At 46.0% G+C, this 21436-nt stretch overlaps 1 protein-coding gene across 5 annotated transcripts in view; it reads left to right on the top strand.

Moving 5' to 3' along the window:
* The first annotated feature begins 4375 nt into the window (after nt 1-4375).
* Nucleotides 4376-21436, top strand: part of LOC106570615 (pumilio homolog 1) — a 48330-nt gene continuing 31269 nt past the window's right edge. For 4 of the 5 annotated variants that reach the window (XM_082961338.1, XM_082961335.1, XM_082961337.1 and 1 more), the window contains exons 1-7: nt 4376-4577; nt 6250-6318; nt 6979-7084; nt 7203-7393; nt 9980-10146; nt 15778-16030; nt 17710-17785. In XM_082961338.1, the coding sequence (XP_082817464.1) occupies nt 6259-6318; nt 6979-7084; nt 7203-7393; nt 9980-10146; nt 15778-16030; nt 17710-17785 (853 nt within the window). In that variant the 5' untranslated portion in view covers nt 4376-4577; nt 6250-6258. The remainder of the gene's footprint in view (nt 4578-6249; nt 6319-6978; nt 7085-7202; nt 7394-9979; nt 10147-15777; nt 16031-17709; nt 17786-21436) is intronic. The other variant, XM_082961336.1, reaches the window with a different exon arrangement.

Raw genomic sequence — 21436 nt, forward strand, 5'->3', positions numbered from 1 at the left:
TGAGAACTTGTTCTCAACTTGCCGACTTGGTTAAATAAAGGTGAAATAAATAAATATAAATACAAATCTGATAAAGGTATTGATGTGAGTTTCTGTGCCTCTGCCTCCCCACATGTTGTTTTCACCATATCAATAGGGCCCGGTAATATCAACGTCTCTGCAATAGTTCATAGTGTAGTGGGGATTCACCATGGGAATGATTCAATAGTGTGTGGTTTCATAGTGTAGTGGGGATTCACCATGGGAAGGATTCCATAGTGTGGTTTCATAGTGTAGTGGGGATTCACCATGGGAATGATTCAATAGTGTGGTTTCATAGTGTAGTGGGGATTCACCATGGGGATGATTCAATAGTGTGGTTTCATAGTGTAGTGGGGATTCACCATGGGAATGATTCAATAGTGTGGTTTCATAGTGTAGTGGGGATTCACCATGGGAATGATTCAATAGTGTGGTTTCATAGTGTAGTGGGGATTCACCATGGGAATGATTCAATAGTGTGGTTTCATAGTGTAGTGGGGATTCACCATGGGAATGATTCCATAGTGTGGTTTCATAGTGGGGATTCACCATGGGAATGATTCAATAGTGTGGTTTCATAGTGTAGTGGGGATTCACCATGGGAATGATTCCATAGTGCGTGGTTTCATAGTGTAGTGGGGATTCACCATGGGAATGATTCAATAGTGTGGTTTCATAGTGTAGTGGGGATTCACCATGGGAATGATTCCATAGTGCGTGGTTTCATAGTGTAGTTGCGGAGGCCGAGGCGGGCCCGTTGCCGAGGCGGGCCCGTTGCCGAGGCGGGCCCGTTGCCGAGGCCGTGGGGATGGCGCAGTCTAAAGAAGGGGAATGTGGCTGCACAATGCATCTCTCTCCAGAATGTGCTCTCTCCTGCCAATTAATGCACATTCATTGTTTCATAAATTGTTTTGATTGTTCGTGTATATCAATTCCCCATTACACATATCACCAGTAGTACATTTTAAAGTTAAATTCCTATAATTTCTAATCTACAATGTTTGTTTGGTTACGGTAATGTCTGATATATGCGTTCAATATTATTATTCCAGTCTCTTTACCGTTCTCATTTTCTGAGTGAGTGGACACATGGTTTGCGGAGTACACAACCTATGCTACACCTGTGAGGATCAAGTTTTGCTTTATTTCATTACATTTACGAGTTTTGTCAATGTAGTTGTTGTCTTGATTACGCATATAAGTTGGCCTATAGGCTACCTGGTCTGCATGAAAAAGTAGACATAAATATTCCCATTTGGGGATTTGATAGTATTTCTGATTGGCTCAATGCACCACCACTAATGACCTGTGGAGCTTCTCAAAGTAATGTTTTCTTCACCTCAAACAGCAAGTTAACAGCCTGTTTTTACTTCCGTTGAGAATGACAATAGTTCCTTTTAATATATTTGAAAAATCTTTCCAGCTCTCTCCCTTTCGAAAACCACTCAGCATGAAAGGGAAAAATGTAATGCTCTGATTCAGTGGAAACGTCATTAAATAGGCCTACCTGATTACTTCTTATCTCTTGCGCAAATAGCCTATAGCTGTGTCTGTCCCGAGCTCACTGGCAGGCAACTCTCAGGGCCCAGAATATGTTATACAATGTTGCAAGGAGCTTCAGGCCAGACTTCAGGCCAGACCCAAGTTAATAGTTGCTACAATGTTTAAAGTTCATTGCAGGCCATGCTTAGCCAATGTGATTTTTTTTTGGGGTGGATATTAATTTCTTCCTGCAGGCTGCAATGTTTTTATTTGTTGGTTTTATAGGCTATTTTTACATTTGTGGCAATGACAAAGTACATTTTTAGGTTTATCATTTTAATTTAGATTTAGATTAGAATTTTGATTAACCACACGACAATGATTTTGAGATACGAAGATGTTATTATGAGTTAAATGTAATTGTTCCACGAAAATTTGAATTTTGAAAACCATAACTGGCACGCAGATGGGTAGAAATGGTGAGATAAATGGTCATTCCACACGTGAAAGGTTGCAGACTCCTCGTGTAGCCTATTACCGCCAACTTCAGGAGAGTAAGGACAGAATCTGCAAAAGCCAGCAGGAGGAGGATGGTCGGGTCAGGTTAAGGTTTCATATTCTGGTTATCTTGATCTCTGGCTCCCTCTTGAGTCATTGGTGTCTTATTTCAGCAAACAATGAGCTTAAAGAATCAGACAAGCTCAATGCATATACAGTTGATTTTATTAAAACACATTGGGTGTGTCTATATTGAAAAATACACGTAAAAAAAATTCTACCAATCGATTGGTCGAATGAACAGACGACTTTCGGTCTACCGAGATTTGTTTTAGTCGAGGACAGCCCTTATGTATGTGTGTGTGTATAGATATAGATAGATGGAATTAGGATTTTAGGAAGCCAAATAGGCTTCCACTTGTACAGTGTCTCAAACATCACTAACCAAATGTGGAACTGGTGTTTTCAGTAGCTCTTTAAGAAATATGCTTTCGGAGTATATTTGGAGGGCTGTTTTAAGCACAATCCATGACGTTATTTTTTTTCAGCTACAATAATAAAAATATTGGCAGATGTATTGGTTATGTGTTTCCACTCTAAAATCTGAATCGGATAAAAAAAAATCCCGTATATCAGTCAGGCTCTGTGTAACTAACGGTGTGTGTGTGTGTGTGTGTCTTCCCCAGGCCCTGGTGGAATGAGCAGCGTGTGTGTTGAAGGGTAAATCAGTGCTCTGGCAGGACTCGTTCAGCCCCCACCTCAGAACTTCAACTCCCAGCATGCCGGTGGTGCTGAGCAGCGGAGGACATGCACCCCCGGCCGGACAGACCCCACATGCCCCGCCAACAAGCCAGCCGGTAAGGGATGGAGACAAGGGAATACAATTAACACCTGCCAAATGCGGGTAGATTTTGGCATTGGCGGGTATGATGTGTATTTCACCAGGGCTCCACAGGACCAGCATTTCACTGGCATTTGTGAATAAAAAAAGTAGTCAAGTGTGATCACATTTTAAAGTAAAATAAATGCTGCAGTAGCTGTTTTCAAAGTATTTCTGATGTTTTTTGTTTCATAGCTCAAATAACTCCGACTCCTGTATAGCCTATTCCACCTCGCGCTACAGCTGCCTGTTCCACCTCGCGCTACAGCTGCCTGTTCCACCTCGCGCTACAGCTGCCTGTTCCACCTCGCGCTACAGCTGCCTGTTCCACCTCGCGCTACAGCTGCCTGTTCCACCTCGCGCTACAGCTGCCTGTTCCACCTCGCGCTACAGCTGCCTGTTCCACCTCGCGCTACAGCTGCCTGTTCCACCTCGCGCTACAGCTGCCTGTTCCACCTCGCGCTACAGCTGCCTGTTCCACCTCGCGCTACAGCTGCCTGTTCCACCTCGCGCTACAGCTGCCTGTTCCACCTCGCGCTACAGCTGCCTGTTCCACCTCGCGCTACAGCTGCCTGTTCCACATCGCGCTACAGCTGCCTGTTCCACCTCGCGCTACAGCTGCCTGTTCCACCTCGCGCTACAGCTGCCTGTTCCACCTCGCGCTACAGCTGCCTGTTCCACCTCGCGCTACAGCTGCCTGTTCCACCTCGCGCTACAGCTGCCTGTTCCAACTCGCGCTACAGCTGCCTGTTCCAACTCGCGCTACAGCTGCCTGTTCCACCTCGCGCTACAGCTGCCTGTTCCACCTCGCGCTACAGCTGCCTGTTCCACCTCGCGCTACAGCTGCCTGTTCCACCTCGCGCTACAGCTGCCTGTTCCACCTCGCGCTACAGCTGCCTGTTCCACCTCGCGCTACAGCTGCCTGTTCCACCTCGCGCTACAGCTGCCTGTTCCACCTCGCGCTACAGCTGCCTGGTGCTTCATCTTTTTATTGTTTTGTATGTTTGAGTTTCGACTGCTAGGAAAGAGAGAAGACAACGTCTCTGATAGTCAGACTCGCAGGTAAAAACGACTCGTCGTGCTACCACGGTAACCTCCCGCCCTTAAAGAGACAGGTGAAGATTTGTCTCATCTGTGATATTTTAGGATTAAATGACTCGGGTCACAAAAAATGAAATTTAACAATTACAAAGCATGCTCATCAGTTTTTTTTGTGTGTGTTTTGTTGGTGTCATTTTGGCGGGGGGGGAAATATTTTGGCAGATTTATAAAAAATAAAAATTTATATTAAAAAAATATATATAAAATAATAATAAATATATATTATAATAATCTGAGTGGCTGGTAGATGTTTAAATCTGTCATGTCAGACTGCAGTACACGGCACACAGACTGCAGTACACGGCACACAGACTGACAGATGTACAGAGAAATGTATGGTTTTTTTTTGGAGCAAAGGTGGTAGCGGAGATGTGAGCTGTGTGTGTGTTGCAGGGCGTGGCGGGTACGGGGCGGTCTCAGGATGATGCCATGGTGAATTACTTCTTCCAACGGCAGCACGAAGAGCAGCCTGGCAAACACCGCTGGCCCGCTGGGGAGAACAAACACCGCTGGCCCGCTGGGGAGAACAAACACCGCTGGCCCGCTGGGGGAAACAAACACGCTGGCCGCTGGGGAGAACATCCACGACAGCCAGGTACTAGGGGAGGGGGTGTAAAATCAGAAGATGGTATTGGTTTCAGTTTATAGACCTAGTCTGTACTGACAGTCTCTCTTTTTCTCTGTGTGTAACCTTGCCCCTCTCTCTGAAGGTGCAGTGTAGGGGGGTGTTATTCTAACCTGGTCTCTCTGTAGGGGGGGGTGTTATTCTAACCTGGTCTCTCTGTAGGGGGGGTGTTATTCTAACCTGGTCTCTCTGTAGGGGGGGGTGTTATTCTAACCTGGTCTCTCTGTAGGGGGGGGTGTTATTCTAACCTGGTCTCTCTGTAGGGGGGGTGTTATTTTAACCTGGTCTCTCTGTAGGGGGGGGTGTTATTCTAACCTGGTCTCTCTGTAGGGGGGGGGGGGGGGTGTTATTCTAACCTGGTCTCTCTGTAGGGGGGGGGGGGGGTGTTATTCTAACCTGGTCTGTCTGTAGGGGGGGGGGTGTTATTCTAACCTGGTCTCTCTGTGTAGGGGGGTGTTATTCTAACCTGGTCTCTCTGTGTAGGGGGGGGTGTTATTCTAACCTGGTCTCTCTGTGTAGGGGGGTGTTATTCTAACCTGGTCTGTCTGTAGGGGGGTGTTATTCTAACCTGGTCTCTCTGTGTAGGGGGGTGTTATTCTAACCTGGTCTCTCTGTGTAGGGGGGTGTTATTCTAACCTGGTCTCTCTCTGTAGGGGGGTGTTATTCTAACCTGGTCTCTCTGTGTAGAGGGGGTGTTATTCTAACCTGGTCTCTCTGTAGGGGGGGTGTTATTTTAACCTGGTCTCTCTGTAGGGGGGTGTTATTCTAACCTGGTCTCTCTGTAGGGGGGGTGTTATTCTAACCTGGTCTCTCTGTGTAGGGGGGTGTTATTTTAACCTGGTCTCTCTGTGTAGGGGGGGTGTTATTCTAACCTGGTCTCTCTGTGTAGAGGGGGTGTTATTCTAACCTGGTCTCTCTGTGTAGGGGGGTTGTTATTCTAACCTGGTCTCTCTGTAGGGGGGGGGGGGGGGGTGTTATTCTAACCTGGTCTCTCTGTAGGGGGGGTGTTATTCTAACCTGGTCTCTCTGTGTAGGTGGGGTGTTATTCTAACCTGGTCTCTCTGTGTAGGGGGGGTGTTATTCTAACCTGGTCTCTCTGTGTAGGGGGGGTGTTATTTTAACCTGGTCTCTCTGTAGGGGGGGGGGGGGGGGTGTTATTCTAACCTGGTCTCTCTGTAGGGGGGGGGGGTGTTATTCTAACCTGGTCTCTCTGTGTAGGGGGGGTGTTATTCTAACCTGGTCTCTCTGTGTAGGGGGGGTGTTATTCTAACCTGGTCTCTCTGTGTAGAGGGGGTGTTATTTTAACCTGGTCCTCTCTGTGTAGGGGGGGTGTTATTCTAACCTGGTCTCTCTGTGTAGGGGGGGTGTTATTCTAACCTGGTCTCTCTGTGTAGGGGGGGTGTTATTCTAACCTGGTCTCTCTGTGTAGAGGGGGTGTTATTCTAACCTGGTCTCTCTGTGTAGGGGGGGTGTTATTTTAACCTGGTCTCTCTGTAGGGGGGGGGGGGTGTTATTCTAACCTGGTCTCTCTGTGTAGGTGGGGTGTTATTCTAACCTGGTCTCTCTGTGTAGGGGGGGTGTTATTCTAACCTGGTCTCTCTGTGTAGGGGGGGTGTTATTTTAACCTGGTCTCTCTGTGTAGGTGCGGTCGATGGATGAGCTGAACTATGACTTCCAGGCTCTGGCTTTAGAGGGGCGTGCCATGGGAGAGGTAAGGGGTCAGAGGTTACAGGTCAAGTAGTTAGAGGACCATAGACACTCAGGCTACTGAAGGCCATGTGGTTGTGGTAGGAAGAGTACTGTAGCCCAGAATAAAGTAAATCCTGCTGCTATATTTAGTCTATCTGTGGAAAACACCCTGACATTTCTCTCCCTCTTTCACTTCTCTCTCTCAATTTTATTTTTGTTGCTCTTTCTCTTTCTGTCTCTCTCTTTCTCTCCCCTTCCCCCTCTCTCTTTCTCTCCCCTTCCCCCTCTCTCTTTCTCTCCCCTTCCCCCTCTCTCTTTCTCTCCCCTTCCCCCTCTCTCTTTCTCTCCCCTTCCCCCTCTCTCTTTCTCTCCCCTTCCCCCTCTCTCTTTCTCTCCCCTTCCCCCTCTCTCTTTCTCTCCCCTTCCGCCTCTCTCTTTCTCTCCCCTTCCGCCTCTCTCTTTCTCTCCCCTTCCGCCTCTCTCTTTCTCTCCCCTTCCGCCTCTCTCTTTCTCTCCCCTTCCCCCTCTCTCTTTCTCTCCCCTTCCGCCTCTCTCTTTCTCTCCCCTTCCGCCTCTCTCTTTCTCTCCCCTTCCCCCTCTCTCTTTCTCTCCCCTTCCCCCTCTCTCTTCTCTCCCCTTCCCCCTCTCTCTTTCTCTCCCCTTCCCCCTCTCCTTTTTACAGCAGCTTCTGACAGGTAAGAAGTTTTGGGAGAGTGACGAAGCTGGAAAAGATGGACCAAAAGGGATCTTCCTGGACCAGTGGAGGGACAGCGCATGGGGGGCCACAGGTAAGACCGAGCGTGAGCCCAGCCCCTGGATTGATACACCAAGTCTTGAGTACCCAGTCGAATGCGTGTTTTTGGCAGTTTGACAATCGGTCTCTTTTCCTTCTTTCTCCTCTACCAGACCACTCGATGTCTCAGCCAATCATGGTGTCTCGTCGGCCGGGCGGGGGTTTCCATGGCGGCGGGGAGGTGGGCGGGTCAGTGATGTCACCGCGGTCAGAGAGCGGGGGGTTGGGAGTCAGTATGGTAGAATACGTCCTCTCCTCTTCTCCCGCCGAGAAACTGGACTCCTGCCTCCATAAGGGACCTTTCGTAAGTAGCTTTACACTGCCATCATTCAATACATATCTCTACATGGATCACCTTCACCACTGGCAACCTGGACTCCTCGCTGCACTGGGTTATACTGCATACGTGGTCTCGTTTAGAGCTCTCTCTGTCTCTCTATGTCTCTCTATGTCTCTCTCTGTCTCTCTCTCTCTCTGTCTCTCTATGTCTCTCTATGTCTCTCTCTGTCTCTCTGTCTCTCTCTCTCTCTCTCTCTCTCTCTCTGTGCCCCTCGCTCTCTCTCTCAATTCAATTCGCTTTATTGGCATAACGTAACAATATACATATTGCCAAAGCTTATTTTGGATATTTACAATATAAAAATAAATAAAAATGAGAATAAAAAATTGTCAACGGGACAACAGTAACAACAGTAACCAAGGGTCAAAATAACCACACATTGAACAATAACAATAATCATACAGTAGAGGACATGTGCAGGTTGATTGGTCTGTCAGACACTGTCCCTCATCTTATAGCAGGCAGCAATGTAGTGCGCTGCCAACCCACAGCTCTCTGCGTCCTCCCCCAGCAGGACGGGTAGCCTGTCCTCATCAGAGAGGTCTTTGAAACCTTGAATAAGGGTTTCACATTTGGGGAAATGACACTCTCTAATTGTTTTATATTTTTGACATTTTGTCAGGAAATGCAGCTCCGTCTCAGGTTCTGCTGTTGTGCAGTGGCTGCACAGCCTTTCCTCTACAGGGAGCCAGGTTTTCCTGTGTCTACCCTTCTCAATGTTAAGGCTGTGCTCACTGAGCCTGTACTTTGTCAAGGTTTTTCTAAGGTTTTGATCAGTAACCATGGTCTAATAGTTTGCCATGATGTACTGTCGATTTAGGGCCAGATAGCACTGCATTTTGCTTTGTGCTTGTGTTTCCCTATAAGTAATGTAGTTTTGTTTTGACTGTGTTGTAATTTGGTTTGATCTGATTGATTGGATGTTCTGGTCCTGAGGCTTCAGTGTGTTAGTAGAACAGGTTAGTGAACTCAGGACCAGCTGGATGAGGGTCCTGAGGCTTCAGTGTGTTAGTAGAACAGGTTTGTGAACTCAGCCCCAGGACCAGCTGGATGAGGGTCCTGAGGCTTCAGTGTGTTAGTAGAACAGGTTAGTGAACTCAGCCCCAGGACCAGCTGGATGAGGGTCCTGAGGCTTCAGTGTGTTAGTAGAACAGGTTTGTGAACTCAGCCCCAGGACCAGCTGGATGAGGGTCCTGAGGCTTCAGTGTGTTAGTAGAACAGGTTAGTGAACTCAGGACCAGCTGGATGAGGGTCCTGAGGCTTCAGTGTGTTAGTAGAACAGGTTAGTGAACTCAGCCCCAGGACCAGCTGGATGAGGGTCCTGAGGCTTCAGTGTGTTAGTAGAACAGGTTTGTGAACTCAGCCCCAGGACCAGCTGGATGAGGGTCCTGAGGCTTCAGTGTGTTAGTAGAACAGGTTAGTGAACTCAGTCCCAGGACCAGCTGGATGAGGGTCCTGAGGCTTCAGTGTGTTAGTAGAGCAGGTTTGTGAACTCAGCTCTCTCTCTCTCTCTGTGTCTCTGTCTCGTTTGTCTCTCTCTGTGTCTCTGGATCTCCTGCTCTTACCTCTATATATTACTGTCACTTTATTGATCAATGTGTCAATCACAATGTTCTCAATCTGTCGTCCAACTTTTATTTATGCGTCTTTCGCTCCCTCCCCTCCCCCCTCCCCTCTTTCTTTCGCTCTCTCTCTTTCTTTCCCTCCATCCCTCTCTCTCTTTCTTTCCCTCCATCCCTCTCTTTCTTTCTTTCCCTCCATCCCTCTCTCTTTTTCTTTCCCTCCATCCCTCTCTCTGTCTCCCTCCATCCCTCTCTCTGTCTCCCTCCATCCCTCCCTCTCTGTCTCCCTCCATCCCTCTCTCTCTCTGTCTCCCTCCATCCCTCTCTCTCTCTGTCTCCCTCCATCCCTCTCTCTCTCTGTCTCCCTCCCTCCATCCCTCTCTCTCTCTGTCTCCCTCCCTCCATCCCTCTCTCTCTCTGTCTCCCTCCCTCATCCCTCTCTCTCTCTCTGTCTCCCTCCCTCCCTCCCTCTCTCTCTCTCTGTCTCCCTCCCTCCCTCATCCCTCTCTCTCTCTGTCTCCCTCCCTCCCTCCCTCCCTCTCTCTCTCTGTCTCCCTCCCTCCCTCCCTCCCTCTCTCTCTCTCTCTGTCTCCCTCCCTCCATCCCTCTCTCTCTCTCTCTGTCTCCCTCCCTCATCCCTCTCTCTCTCTGTCTCCCTCCCTCATCCCTCTCTCTCTCTGTCTCCCTCCATCCCTCTCTCTCTCTGTCTCCCTCCCTCCATCCCTCTCTCTCTCTGTCTCCCTCCCTCCATCCCTCTCTCTCTCTGTCTCCCTCCCTCCATCCCTCTCTCTCTCTGTCTCCCTCCCTCCCTCCCTCTCTCTCTCTGTCTCCCTCCCTCCCTCCCTCCCTCTCTCTCTCTGTCTCCCTCCCTCCCTCCCTCCCTCTCTCTCTCTGTCTCCCTCCCTCCCTCCCTCTCTCTCTCTGTCTCCCTCCCTCCATCCCTCTCTCTCTGTCTCCCTCCCTCCATCCCTCTCTCTCTCTGTCTCAGGGTCCAAGGAATGGAGAGGTGGAGGAGGAGAAGAGGGAGAAACCAAAGGCTCTGTTTGAAGGAGAGAAAGTCAAGGAGATGGTAGAGGGTGACGTCATCAGTGATGTCATTAACCCCAACGGGCACCCTGTGCAGAACGGCCTGGACGTGGACGTCAAAGAGTACAGGTAAACACACACACACACACACACACACACACACACACACACACACACCTCTTCTGTGTACAAAACATTAGGAACACCTGCTTTTTCCATGACAGACTGACCAGGTGAATCCAGGTGAAAGCTATGACCCGTTATTGATGTAACTTGTTTAATCCACTTCAATCAGTGTAACTGAAGGGGAGGAGACGGGTTAAAGAAGGATCTTTAAGCTTGAGACAATTGAGACATGGATTGTGTATGTGTGTCATTCAGAGGGTGAATGAGCAAGACTAAAGATGTAGGTGCCTTTGAACGGGGTACGGTAGTAGGTGACAGACCGGTTTGTGTCAAGAACTCAACCCCCCGCCTATGGTGTGGCCAGGAAGGAAGGAAGATGGCAGACTGAACGACGTTATGTAGAGCACCTCAAGATAAAAACATAATATTCAATATCGCTAAGTTAGACTAAAATATTAGCACTTCACAATCAGGTGGGTGATAACCTTCAATCTGGATAATAACACAAAACAAATCTTAAGACCAGAGACATTTATCGCCAGATATCACAAAAACAAGCAACACCCAAACACGACGGAGAGTCAGACAAGGGAACCGATTTCAAAACGAAAACGTGACTCTTCTACAGACACAGAAGATTTAATCTTTTCACCACCGGGAATGGTAAAGGTCGAAACTCATCTGTTAAAAAAAATCAATATATGACAAACTGGGTATACTTGAATTAGTCAGTAAGGATATAAAAGAGTTGGAGGCCTCGAGATGAGTGATGAAAAAACTGCTACATTGGAGAAGGAAAACACACAAGCTAAAAGGGACAGTCAATAAGATTGAAACCGAAGTGAATGAAATTAAAAAGGAGAACATCGTTCCGAGAGAATCTGGTACTAACAGGTATCCTTACTGGACATACAGACTAGAACCATGAGAGAATCTGGTACTAACAGGTATCCTTACTGGACATACAGACTAGATCCATGAGAGAATCTGGTACTAACAGGTATCCTTACTGGACATACAGACTAGAACCATGAGAGAATCTGGTACTAACAGGTATCCTTACTGGACATACAGACTAGAACCATGAGAGAATCTGGTACTAACAGGTATCCTTACTGGACATACAGACTAGAACCATGAGAGAATCTGGTACTAACAGGTATCCTTACTGGACATACAGACTAGAACCATGAGAGAATCTGGTACTAACAGGTATCCTTACTGGACATACAGACTAGAACCATGAGAGAATCTGGTACTAACAGGTATCCTTACTGGACATACAGACTAGAACCATGAGAGAGAATCTGGTACTAACAGGTATCCTTACTGGACATACAGACTAGAACCATGAGAGAATCTGGTACTAACAGGTATCCTTACTGGACATACAGACTAGAACCATGAGAGAATCTGGTACTAACAGGTATCCTTACTGGACATGCAGACTAGAACCATGAGAGAATCTGGTACTAACAGGTATCCTTACTGGACATACAGACTAGAACCATGAGAGAATCTGGTACTAACAGGTATCCTTACTGGACATACAGACTAGATCCATGAGAGAATCTGGTACTAACAGGTATCCTTACTGGACATACAGACTAGAACCATGAGAGAATCTGGTACTAACAGGTATCCTTACTGGACATACAGACTAGAACCATGAGAGAATCTGGTACTAACAGGTATCCTTACTGGACATACAGACTAGAACCATGAGAGAGAATCTGGTACTAACAGGTATCCTTACTGGACATACAGACTAGAACCATGAGAGAGAATCTGGTACTAACAGGTATCCAGAAGAAAGAAGGAGAAGTTCTGTAGTTAGAGAGTTCCTCCTGACAGCGCTTCAGATTCCACGCCAAGCTATCGACAAAATCCAACTCCAACGTGTACACCGCTTCAGACAGAGAGGCCAGAGGTATGAACGCCCAATCGTTGCCAAATTTTCTTGATTTAAAGATAAAATAATGGTTAAAAGCCTGGGTAAAAGACTTGCTGGGACCAAAATTGGCATGAATGATCAGTTCCTGAAGGAAATTGCAGAACGGCTAAGGTTCTGTATCCAATTTTCAAAGAAAATAGATTAAAGGGGAAAGGAGTAGCTCTCGTCGTTGATAAACTATATATCGATAACCAGTTGTTCAGAGACACAGACTACTCCATGGCTATTAAAAACATTAAGTTATTATAGGAAAATAATGAAACACCATTCTAGCCCGGTTATGGATTGTAACAATACAATTCAAAAAAAAAAAATAGCTTTTGTATATATCTTCACATACAACTAATTGGAACACACAAGCACTAATTCAACATGGTGGAGATAAAAACTCAGTAAACAGAAGGAACAGTACGTGTGTTTATCTTTTTATTTTATTTGTTAAGTTTGGGAAATGTGAGTGAGGTAGTAATGAAATGGTTGCATATCCCAGAACCAATGTATTGCTGAGAGCAGGGGGGGGGTATGAGAGGGCTTTCAATGTTGTTCAGATGATGGATGTACTTTATAATGAATTATACGTCTAATTTATTTATTGTCCTATCATAGTGGAACAGTTTTAAAGTAAATTATTCATTTCATTTATTTATTGTTCTATCATGGGGATCTACATTTTTTAAATAAATTATATGTAATTATTTATTTATGATCTTAATGGAACGGTCCACAACCCTAGACACCCACCTGAACGACCCAGATACTAAGGACACAACCCAATACCCTGGACACCCACCTGAACGACCCAGATACTAAGGACACAACCCAATACCCTAGACACCCACCTGAACGACCCAGATACTAAGGACGCAACCCAATACCCTGGACACCCACCTGAACGACCCAGATACTAAGGACACAACCCTATACCCTAGACACCCACCTGAACGACCCAGATACTAAGGACACAACCCTATACCCTAGACACCCACCTGAACGACCCAGATACTAAGGACACAACCCTATACCCTGGACACCCACCTGAACGACCCAGATACTAAGGAGAAGTCCCTAACTGTTTTATGTGCCTGCTGTAAGCGGTCTGTATGCAGCCAAAATGCAGTCAGAGACCAAGAGCAGCACTGCCCCCTCAAGATTCTGAGCCAAAGCCCCCTTAAGGGAGAGCATAATACACAAGGAAATTCTCAAAGCTGCTAATGATGACCTTGTACCTAGCCGGTGGGGTGCCCCCAACCAGGCAGTGGCAGTGCTGGCAACACTAGCTACAGTAACCCATGGGGATGGGGGTCACACTCGGACATTCAGAGAGGAGGTATATTATTGTGGCCCTGGTGGCACAAAATCATAAGTCTGACTGCATGGAGATGCTTGGGAATATGGTCAATACGGGGGACCGTGTTGTAGGTGTTTCGGGGGAAAGGGGTACATTTGACCTCCATCTAGGACGTGACAATGGTTAATAAAATCTCTCCATTTCTGCCCATTTTTTTTGCACGGTCTTGCAGGCCTTCTCATACAGCTGCAACTGTAAGTGCATTTGTAAATCAAGAGCTTTCTTGAGTTGGGCTCTGGGATGGTGCAACTGTTGAGAATGTGAGCTTATGGTTGTTGTGTGGGGGAAAGGGTTGAGTGTGTGTGGGTGTATGTGTGTATCCCACAAATGTTGTGAAGGACTTAAAGATGTTCGGGACAATAGAGGATGATCCACAGCTATATATAATACAAATCGAGGTGAGGGCGATGGAAATGCATACGGAGGTTGATCTACTTCTGTTCTGTAAATGGCACTGTGTGCTCTTTTCCCAGGATGGATCCCAGTCTGTTCAGGGCTATGGGATACGGGGGGTCGGGGGTGGTCTGCCGGGCATTGGGATGACAACCCAACTAGGGATGAGGAAGGCTTTTAGTGGGTGGAATAGTTGGGACCAATTGGAGGTTTACTTAGTAGCAATGCAAATATCATGGAACAGCTATATAGACACTCAATCATCATGTTACTATATAATGGTACGTTTATAAGCATATATTTTCATAAATAGAATTGAAAGTTGCGTCTCATTAACCTGTTGAGGGTAGGGGGCAGTATTTTCACGGCCGGATAAAAAAACATACCAAATTTAATCTGGTTACTACTCCTGCCCAGTAACTAGAATATGCATATAATTGTTTGATTTGGATAGAAAACACTCTAAAGTTTCTAAAACTGTTTGAATGGTGTCTGTGAGTATAACAGAACTCATATGGCAGGTTGAGACCGAGTCTGCGTCTCTCACATGGGTAGGCAGACCATTCCATAAAAATGGAGCTCTATAGGAGGAAGCCCTGCCTCCAGCTGTTTGCTTAGAAATTCTAGGGGCAGTTAGGAGGCCTGCGTCTTGTGACCGTAGCGTCCGTGTAGGTATGTACGACAGGACCAAATCGGAAAGATAGGTAGGAGAAAGCCCATGTAATGCTTTGTAGATTAGCAGTAAAACCTTGAAATCAGCCCTTGCCTTAACAGGAAGCCAGTGTAGAGAGGCTAGCACTGGAGTAATATCATCAAATGTTTTGGTTCTAGTCAAGATTCTAGCAGCCGTATTTAGCACTAACTGAAGTTTATTTAGTGCTTTATCCGGGTAGCCGGAAAGTAGAGCATTGCAGTAGTCCAGCCTAGAAGTAACAAAAGCATGGATTAATTTTTCTGCATCATTTTTGGACAGAAAGTTTCAGATTTTTGCAATGTTACGTAGATGGAAAAAAGCTGTCCTTGAAACAGTCTTGATATGTTCTTCAAAAGAGAGATCAGGGTCCAGAGTAACGCCGAGGTCCTTCACAGTTTTATTTGAGACGACTGTAGAACCATCAAAATTAATTGTCAGATTCAACAGAAGATCTCTTTGTTTCTTGGGACCTAGAACAAGCATCTCTGTTTTGTCCGAGTTTAAAAGTAGAACGTTTGCAGCCATCCACTTCCTTATGTCTGAAACACAGGCTTCCAGGGTGGGCAATTTTGGGGCTTCACCATGTTTCATTGAAATGTACAGCTGTCTGTCATCCGCATAGCATTGAAAGTTAACATTATGTTTTCGAATAACATCCACCAAGAGGTAAAATATATAGTGAAAACAATAGTGGTCCTATCAAGAATGGTTCACCACCCAAAGGACATCCAGCCAACCACAACTGTGGGAAGCATTTCAATCCACATGGGTCAGCGTCCCTGTGGAACGCTTTGGACACCTTGTAGAGTCCATGCCCTAACGACTTGAGGCTGTTCTGAGGTCAAAAGGGGGAGGTGCTACTCTATATTAGGAAGGTGTCCTTAATGTTTTGTACACTCAGTGTGTATATATGCACGCGGATGGCTAACCATGTTTCCCCCGCTCTCGTCCCTCTTCTCCACCCCGTCCCTCTTCTCCACCCCGTCCCTCTTCTCCACCCCCGCCCCTCTTCTCCACCCCCGCCCCTCTTCTCCACCCCCGCCCCTCTTCTCCACCCCCGCCCCTCTTCTCCACCCCGTCCCTCTTCTCCACCCCCGCCCCCTCTTCTCCACCCCCGCCCCCTCTTCTCCACCCCCGTCCCTCTTCTCCACCCCTGTCCCTCTTCTCCACCCCCGCCCCTCTTCTCCATCCACCCCGTCCCTCTTCTCCATCCACCCCGTCCCTCTTCTTCCCTCCTCTCTGCAGTCGTCAAGGCCAGATACTGCCCGCGGGTCCAGACACTGACGTAATAGCGGGTGTAGTAGGGGAGGGTATGGGCTCCATGGGAGGTGGTGGTGGTGGTCCCAAACCCCAAGAGGTCTTCTCTGGGGTGGAACAGGGTGTTACCATGGATACCATGCAGTCTGTGATGGAGCCTCTGCAGTTTGATTACAACTCCCAGATGGCCATGGACTCTCAGCCCACCGTGGGCCTGTTCGACTACAGCAACCAACAACAGGTGTGTGTGTGATGACCACCATGGACCCCTCTACTACAGCAACCAGCAGAGGTGTATGTGTGTATATACTAAGTGTGTGACTATGAGCATAACGTGTGTGTATATAATGATAATGTTGACCTGTGTGTGTATCATGTGACCTGTGTGTGTATCATGTGACCTGTGTGTGTATCATGTGACCTGTGTGTGTATCATGTGACCTGTGTGTGTATCATGTGACCTGTGTGTGTATCATGTGACCTGTGAGGTATAGTGCCTTCGGAAAGTATTCAGACCCCTTGACAACATTTTGTTACATTACAGCCTTATTCTAAAATGGATTAAATAAATAAAATATCATCAATCTAAACACAATACCCCATAATGACAAAGCGAAAACAGGTTTTTATACATTTTTGCTAATTTATAATTTAAAAAAAACCAAGGATCTGCAGAGAAGAATGGGAGAAACTCCCCAAATACAGGTGTGCCAAACGTAGAGTTCTACCCAAGAAGACTCGAGGCTGTAATCGCTGCCGAAGGTGATTCAACAAACTACTGAGTAAAAGGGTCTGAATCCTTATGTAAATGTAATATTAGATTATTTTTTTTATTTGTAATAAATTGGCACATTTCTAAACCAGTTTTTGCTTTCTCATTATGGGGTATTATTGTGTGTAGATTGGTGAAAAAACTACTTTTAATCCATTTTAGAATAAGGCTGTAACGTAGCAAAATGTGGAAAAGTCAAGGGGTCTGAATACTTTCCGAAGGCACTGTGTATAATATATATTAACTATATATATATATATTAACTAATAATAATATAACTGTGTATAATATAACCCGTGTGTGTGTATATAATATAACCCGTGTGTGTATATAATATTACCCGTGTGTGTCTAATATAACCCGTGTGTGTGTATAATATAACCCGTGTATATAATATTACCCGTGTGTGTGTATAATATAACCCGTGTATATAATATAACCCGTGTGTGTATAATATAACCCGTGTGTATATAATATAACCCGTGTGTGTATAATATAACCCGTGTGTATAATATAACCCGTGTATATAATATAACCCGTGTGTATATAATATAACCCGTGTGTGTATAATATAACCCGTGTGTGTATAATATAACCCGTGTGTGTATAATATAACCCGTGTGTGTATAATATAACCCGTGTGTATATAATATAACCCGTGTGTGTATAATAACCAGTGTGTATATAATATAACCTGTGTGTATAATATAACCCGTGTGTGTATAATATAACCCGTGTGTGTATAATATAACCCGTTTGTGTATAATATAACCCGTGTGTGTATAATATAACCCGTGTGTGTATAATATAACCCGTTTGTGTATAATATAACCCGTGTGTGTATAATATAACCCGTGTGTGTATAATATAACCCGTGTGTGTATAATATAACCCGTGTGTGTATAATATAACCCGTGTGTGTAATATAACCCGTGTGTGTAATATAACCCGTGTGTATAATATAACCCGTGTGTATAATATAACCCGTGTGTATAATTTAACCCGTGTGTATAATTTAACCCGTGTGTGTATAATATAACCCGTGTGTGTATAATATAACCCGTGTGTATATAATATAACCCGTGTGTGTATAGTATAACCCGTGTGTATAATATAACCTGTGTGTATAATATAACCCGTGTGTATAGTTGTTCCAGAGACCCAGTGCTCTAGCAGCCCAGCAGCAGCAGTATGCCTTGGCAGCAGCACAGCAATCTCACATTGGTAAGAGACAGAGAGAGTGTGTGAGTTGTTTTGTAGGTGAAAGACATGATACTCCACTAACCCATTTTTTGGGCAGTTATTCACTGATGAAAAGTTGTTCTTGGACTAGCTGTGTATCTCTCTTATGTCCGGCACAATTAGCATGTAACCGACGGTTATGGATGAAGACCCTCTGGGGAAAAAATAACTGTTTAAACGGAGAATGAATTACATTTAGAACAGTAGCGTAATGATGATGAAGAATTGTGGGTGGTGTAATTATTGTATTATGAAAGGCTGGAAATGTAAATCTCCCCTCAGAGAGTCAAATCAGAGTCTGAGAACAACATACAATGTATTTGGAAAGATTTCAGACCCATTTTTCCACATTTTGTTACGTTTAGAGATTTTAGTGACCAAAATGATCACAGTTATCAGTATTATTAAAACGTGCTGGTAATGTTAAAGTACTGATACACTGAAATCATTTTATATTGAAAACCAACCAATAAAATTAGCAGCACTATGCACTTGTTTTTGTTGTTGTACACTGCTCAAAAAAATAAAGGGAACACTTAAACAACACAATGTAACTCCAAGTCAATCACACTTCTGTGAAATCAAACTGTCCACTTAGGAAGCAACACTGATTGACAATAAATTCCACATGCTGTTGTGCAAATGGAATAGACAACAGGTGGAAATTATAGGCAATAAGCAAGACACCCCCAATAAAGGAGTGGTTCTGCAGGTGGAGACCACAGACCACTTCTCAGTTCCTATGCTTCCTGGCTGATGTTTTGGTCACTTTTGAATGCTGGCGGTGCTTTCACTCTAGTTGGTAGCATGAGACGGAGTCTACAACCCACACAAGTGGCTCAGGTAGTGCAGCTCATCCAGGATGGCACATCAATGCGAGCTGTGGCAGGAAGGTTTGCTGTGTGTGTCAGCGTAGTGTCCAGTGCATGGAGGCGCTACCAGGAGACAGGCCAGTACATCAGGAGATGTGGAGGAGGCCGTAGGAGGGCAACAACCCAGCAGCAGGACCGCTACCTCCGCCTTTGTGCAAGGAGGAGCAGGAGGAGCACTGCCAGAGCCCTGCAAAACGACCTCCAGCAGGCCACAAATGTGCATGTGTCTGCTCAAACGGTCATAAACAGACTCCATGAGGGTGGTATGAGGGCCCGACGTCCACAGGTGGGGGTTGTGCTTACAGCCCAACACCGTGCAGGACGTTTGGCATTTGCCAGAGAACACCAAGATTGGCAAATTCGCCACTGGCGCCCTGTGCTCTTCACAGATGAAAGCAGGTTCACACTGAGCACATGTGACAGACGTGACGGAGTCTGGAGACGCCGTGGAGAACGTTCTGCTGCCTGCAACATCCTCCAGCATGACCGGTTTGGCGGTGGGTCAGTCATGGTATGGGGTGGCATTTCTTTGGGGGGGCGCACAGCCCTCCATGTGCTCGCCAGAGGTAGCCTGACTGCCATTAGGTACCGAGATGAGATCCTCAGACCCCTTGTGAGACCATATGCTGGTGCGGTTGGCCCTGGGTTCCTCCTAATGCAAGACAATGCTAGACCTCATGTGGCTGGAGTGCGTCAGCAGTTCCTGCAAGAGGAAGGCATTGATGCTATGGACTGGCCCGCCCGTTCCCCAGACCTGAATCCAATTGAGCACATCTGGGACATCATGTCTCGCTCCATCCACCAACCCCACGTTGCACCACAGACTGTCCAGGAGTTGGCGGATGCTTTAGTCCAGGTCTGGGAGGAGATCCCTCAGGAGACCATCCGCCACCTCATCAGGAGCATGCCCAGGCGTTGTAGGGAGGTCATACAGGCACGTGGAGGCCACACACACACTACTGAGCCTCATTTTGACTTGTTTTAAGGACATTACATCAAAGTTGGATCAGCCTGTAGTGTGGTTTTCCACTTTAATATTGAGTGTGACTCCATATCCAGACCTCCATGGGTTGATAAATTGGATTTCCATTGATTATTTTTGTGTGATTTTTGTTGTCAGTACATTCAACTATGTAAAGAAAAAAGTATTTAATAAGATTATTTCATTCAGATCTAGGATGTGTTATTTTAGTGTTCCCTTTATTTTTTGGAGCAGTGTATGTTCTGCAGACAGGGTGACCATCTTCGATTTAAGTTTCCCTCAGCACTCTTGTAAAACCCAAAATAAAATACAACCACACTTCAGATTTGGTCCTCTTAGAAGGCCGAAAAAATCTCCTGAGCGCTGTCACTGCCTTCCTCCATGTTTTTACACAAAACAAAACCCACGCTGCACCTGCGTCAGACTGTTGCTAACTTTGGTTGATGTTGGACATTATTTACCGTGAGTTTTTCAAACCGTGGTAATCAAACACGGTTTTAATGATCATTTGAAACTGTAAAACTAATCGTCTGGAATTTTACCGTGGTTTATCTTGAAACCGGTAACCGTATCATCCTTAGTTACGTTACAGCCTTATTCTAAAATGTATTAAATCGTTTTTTCCCCTCATAAATCTACACACAATACGCCATAGTGACAAAGCAGAAACTGTTTTTTTTTAAAAACTTTTTGCAAATTTATGACAAATTAAAAACAAATCACATTTACATAAGTATTCAGACCCTTTACTCAGTGAAGCAGCTTTGGCAGCGATTACAGCCTCAAGTCTTCTTGGGTATGACGCTACAAGCTTTGCACACCTGTATTTCGGGAGTTTCTCCCATTCTTCTCTGCAGATCTTCTCAACCTCTGTCAAGTTGGATGGGGAGCGTTGCTGCACAGCAATTTTCAGGTCTCTCCAGAGATGTTCGATCGGGTTCAAGTCCGGGCTCTGACTGGGTCACTCAAGGACATTCAGAGACTTGTCCCGAAGCCACTCCTGCGTTGTCTTGGCTGTGTGCTTAGGGTTGTTGTCCTGTCACCCCAGTCTGAGGTCCTGAGCGCTCTGGAGCAGGTTTTCATTAAGGATCTCTCTGTACTTTGCGCCGTTCATCTTTTCCTCAATCCTGACTAGTCTCCAAGTCCCTGCCACTGAAAAACATCCCCACAGCATGATGCTGCCACCTCCATGCTTCACCGTAGGGATGGTATTGGCCAGGTGATGAGCAGTACCTGGTTTCCTCCAGAAGTGACGCTTGGCTTTCAGGCGAAAGAGTTCAATCTTGGTTTCATCAGACCAGAGAATCTTGTTTCTCATGGTCTGAATCCTTTAGGTGCCTTTTGGAAAACGCCGAGAGGGCTGTTGTGCCTTTTACTGAGGAGTGGCTTCCATCTGCCATTCTACCATAAAGGCCTAATTGGTGCAGTGCTGCAGAGATGGTTGTCCTTTTGGAAGGTTCTCCCTGGAGCTCTGTCAGAGTGACCATTTGGGTTCTTGGTCACCTCCCTGACCAAGATCCTTCTCCCGGGATTGCTCAGTTTGGCTGGGCGGCCAGGTCTAGGAAGAGTCTTGGTGGTTCCAAACTTCTTCATTTTAAAAATGATGGAGGCCACTGTGTTCTTGTGGACCTTCAATGCTGCATACATTTTTTGGTACCCTTCCCCAGATCTGTGCCTCAACACAATCCTGTCTTGGAGCTCTACGGATAATTCCTTCTACCTCATGGCTTGTTTTTTTGCTCTGACATGCACTGCGGGGACCATATATAGACAGGTGTG

The sequence above is a fragment of the Salmo salar genome, chromosome 14, assembly GCF_965601325.2.
Source record: "Salmo salar chromosome 14, fSalSal1, whole genome shotgun sequence".
NCBI classification, from domain to species: domain Eukaryota; kingdom Metazoa; phylum Chordata; class Actinopteri; order Salmoniformes; family Salmonidae; genus Salmo; species Salmo salar.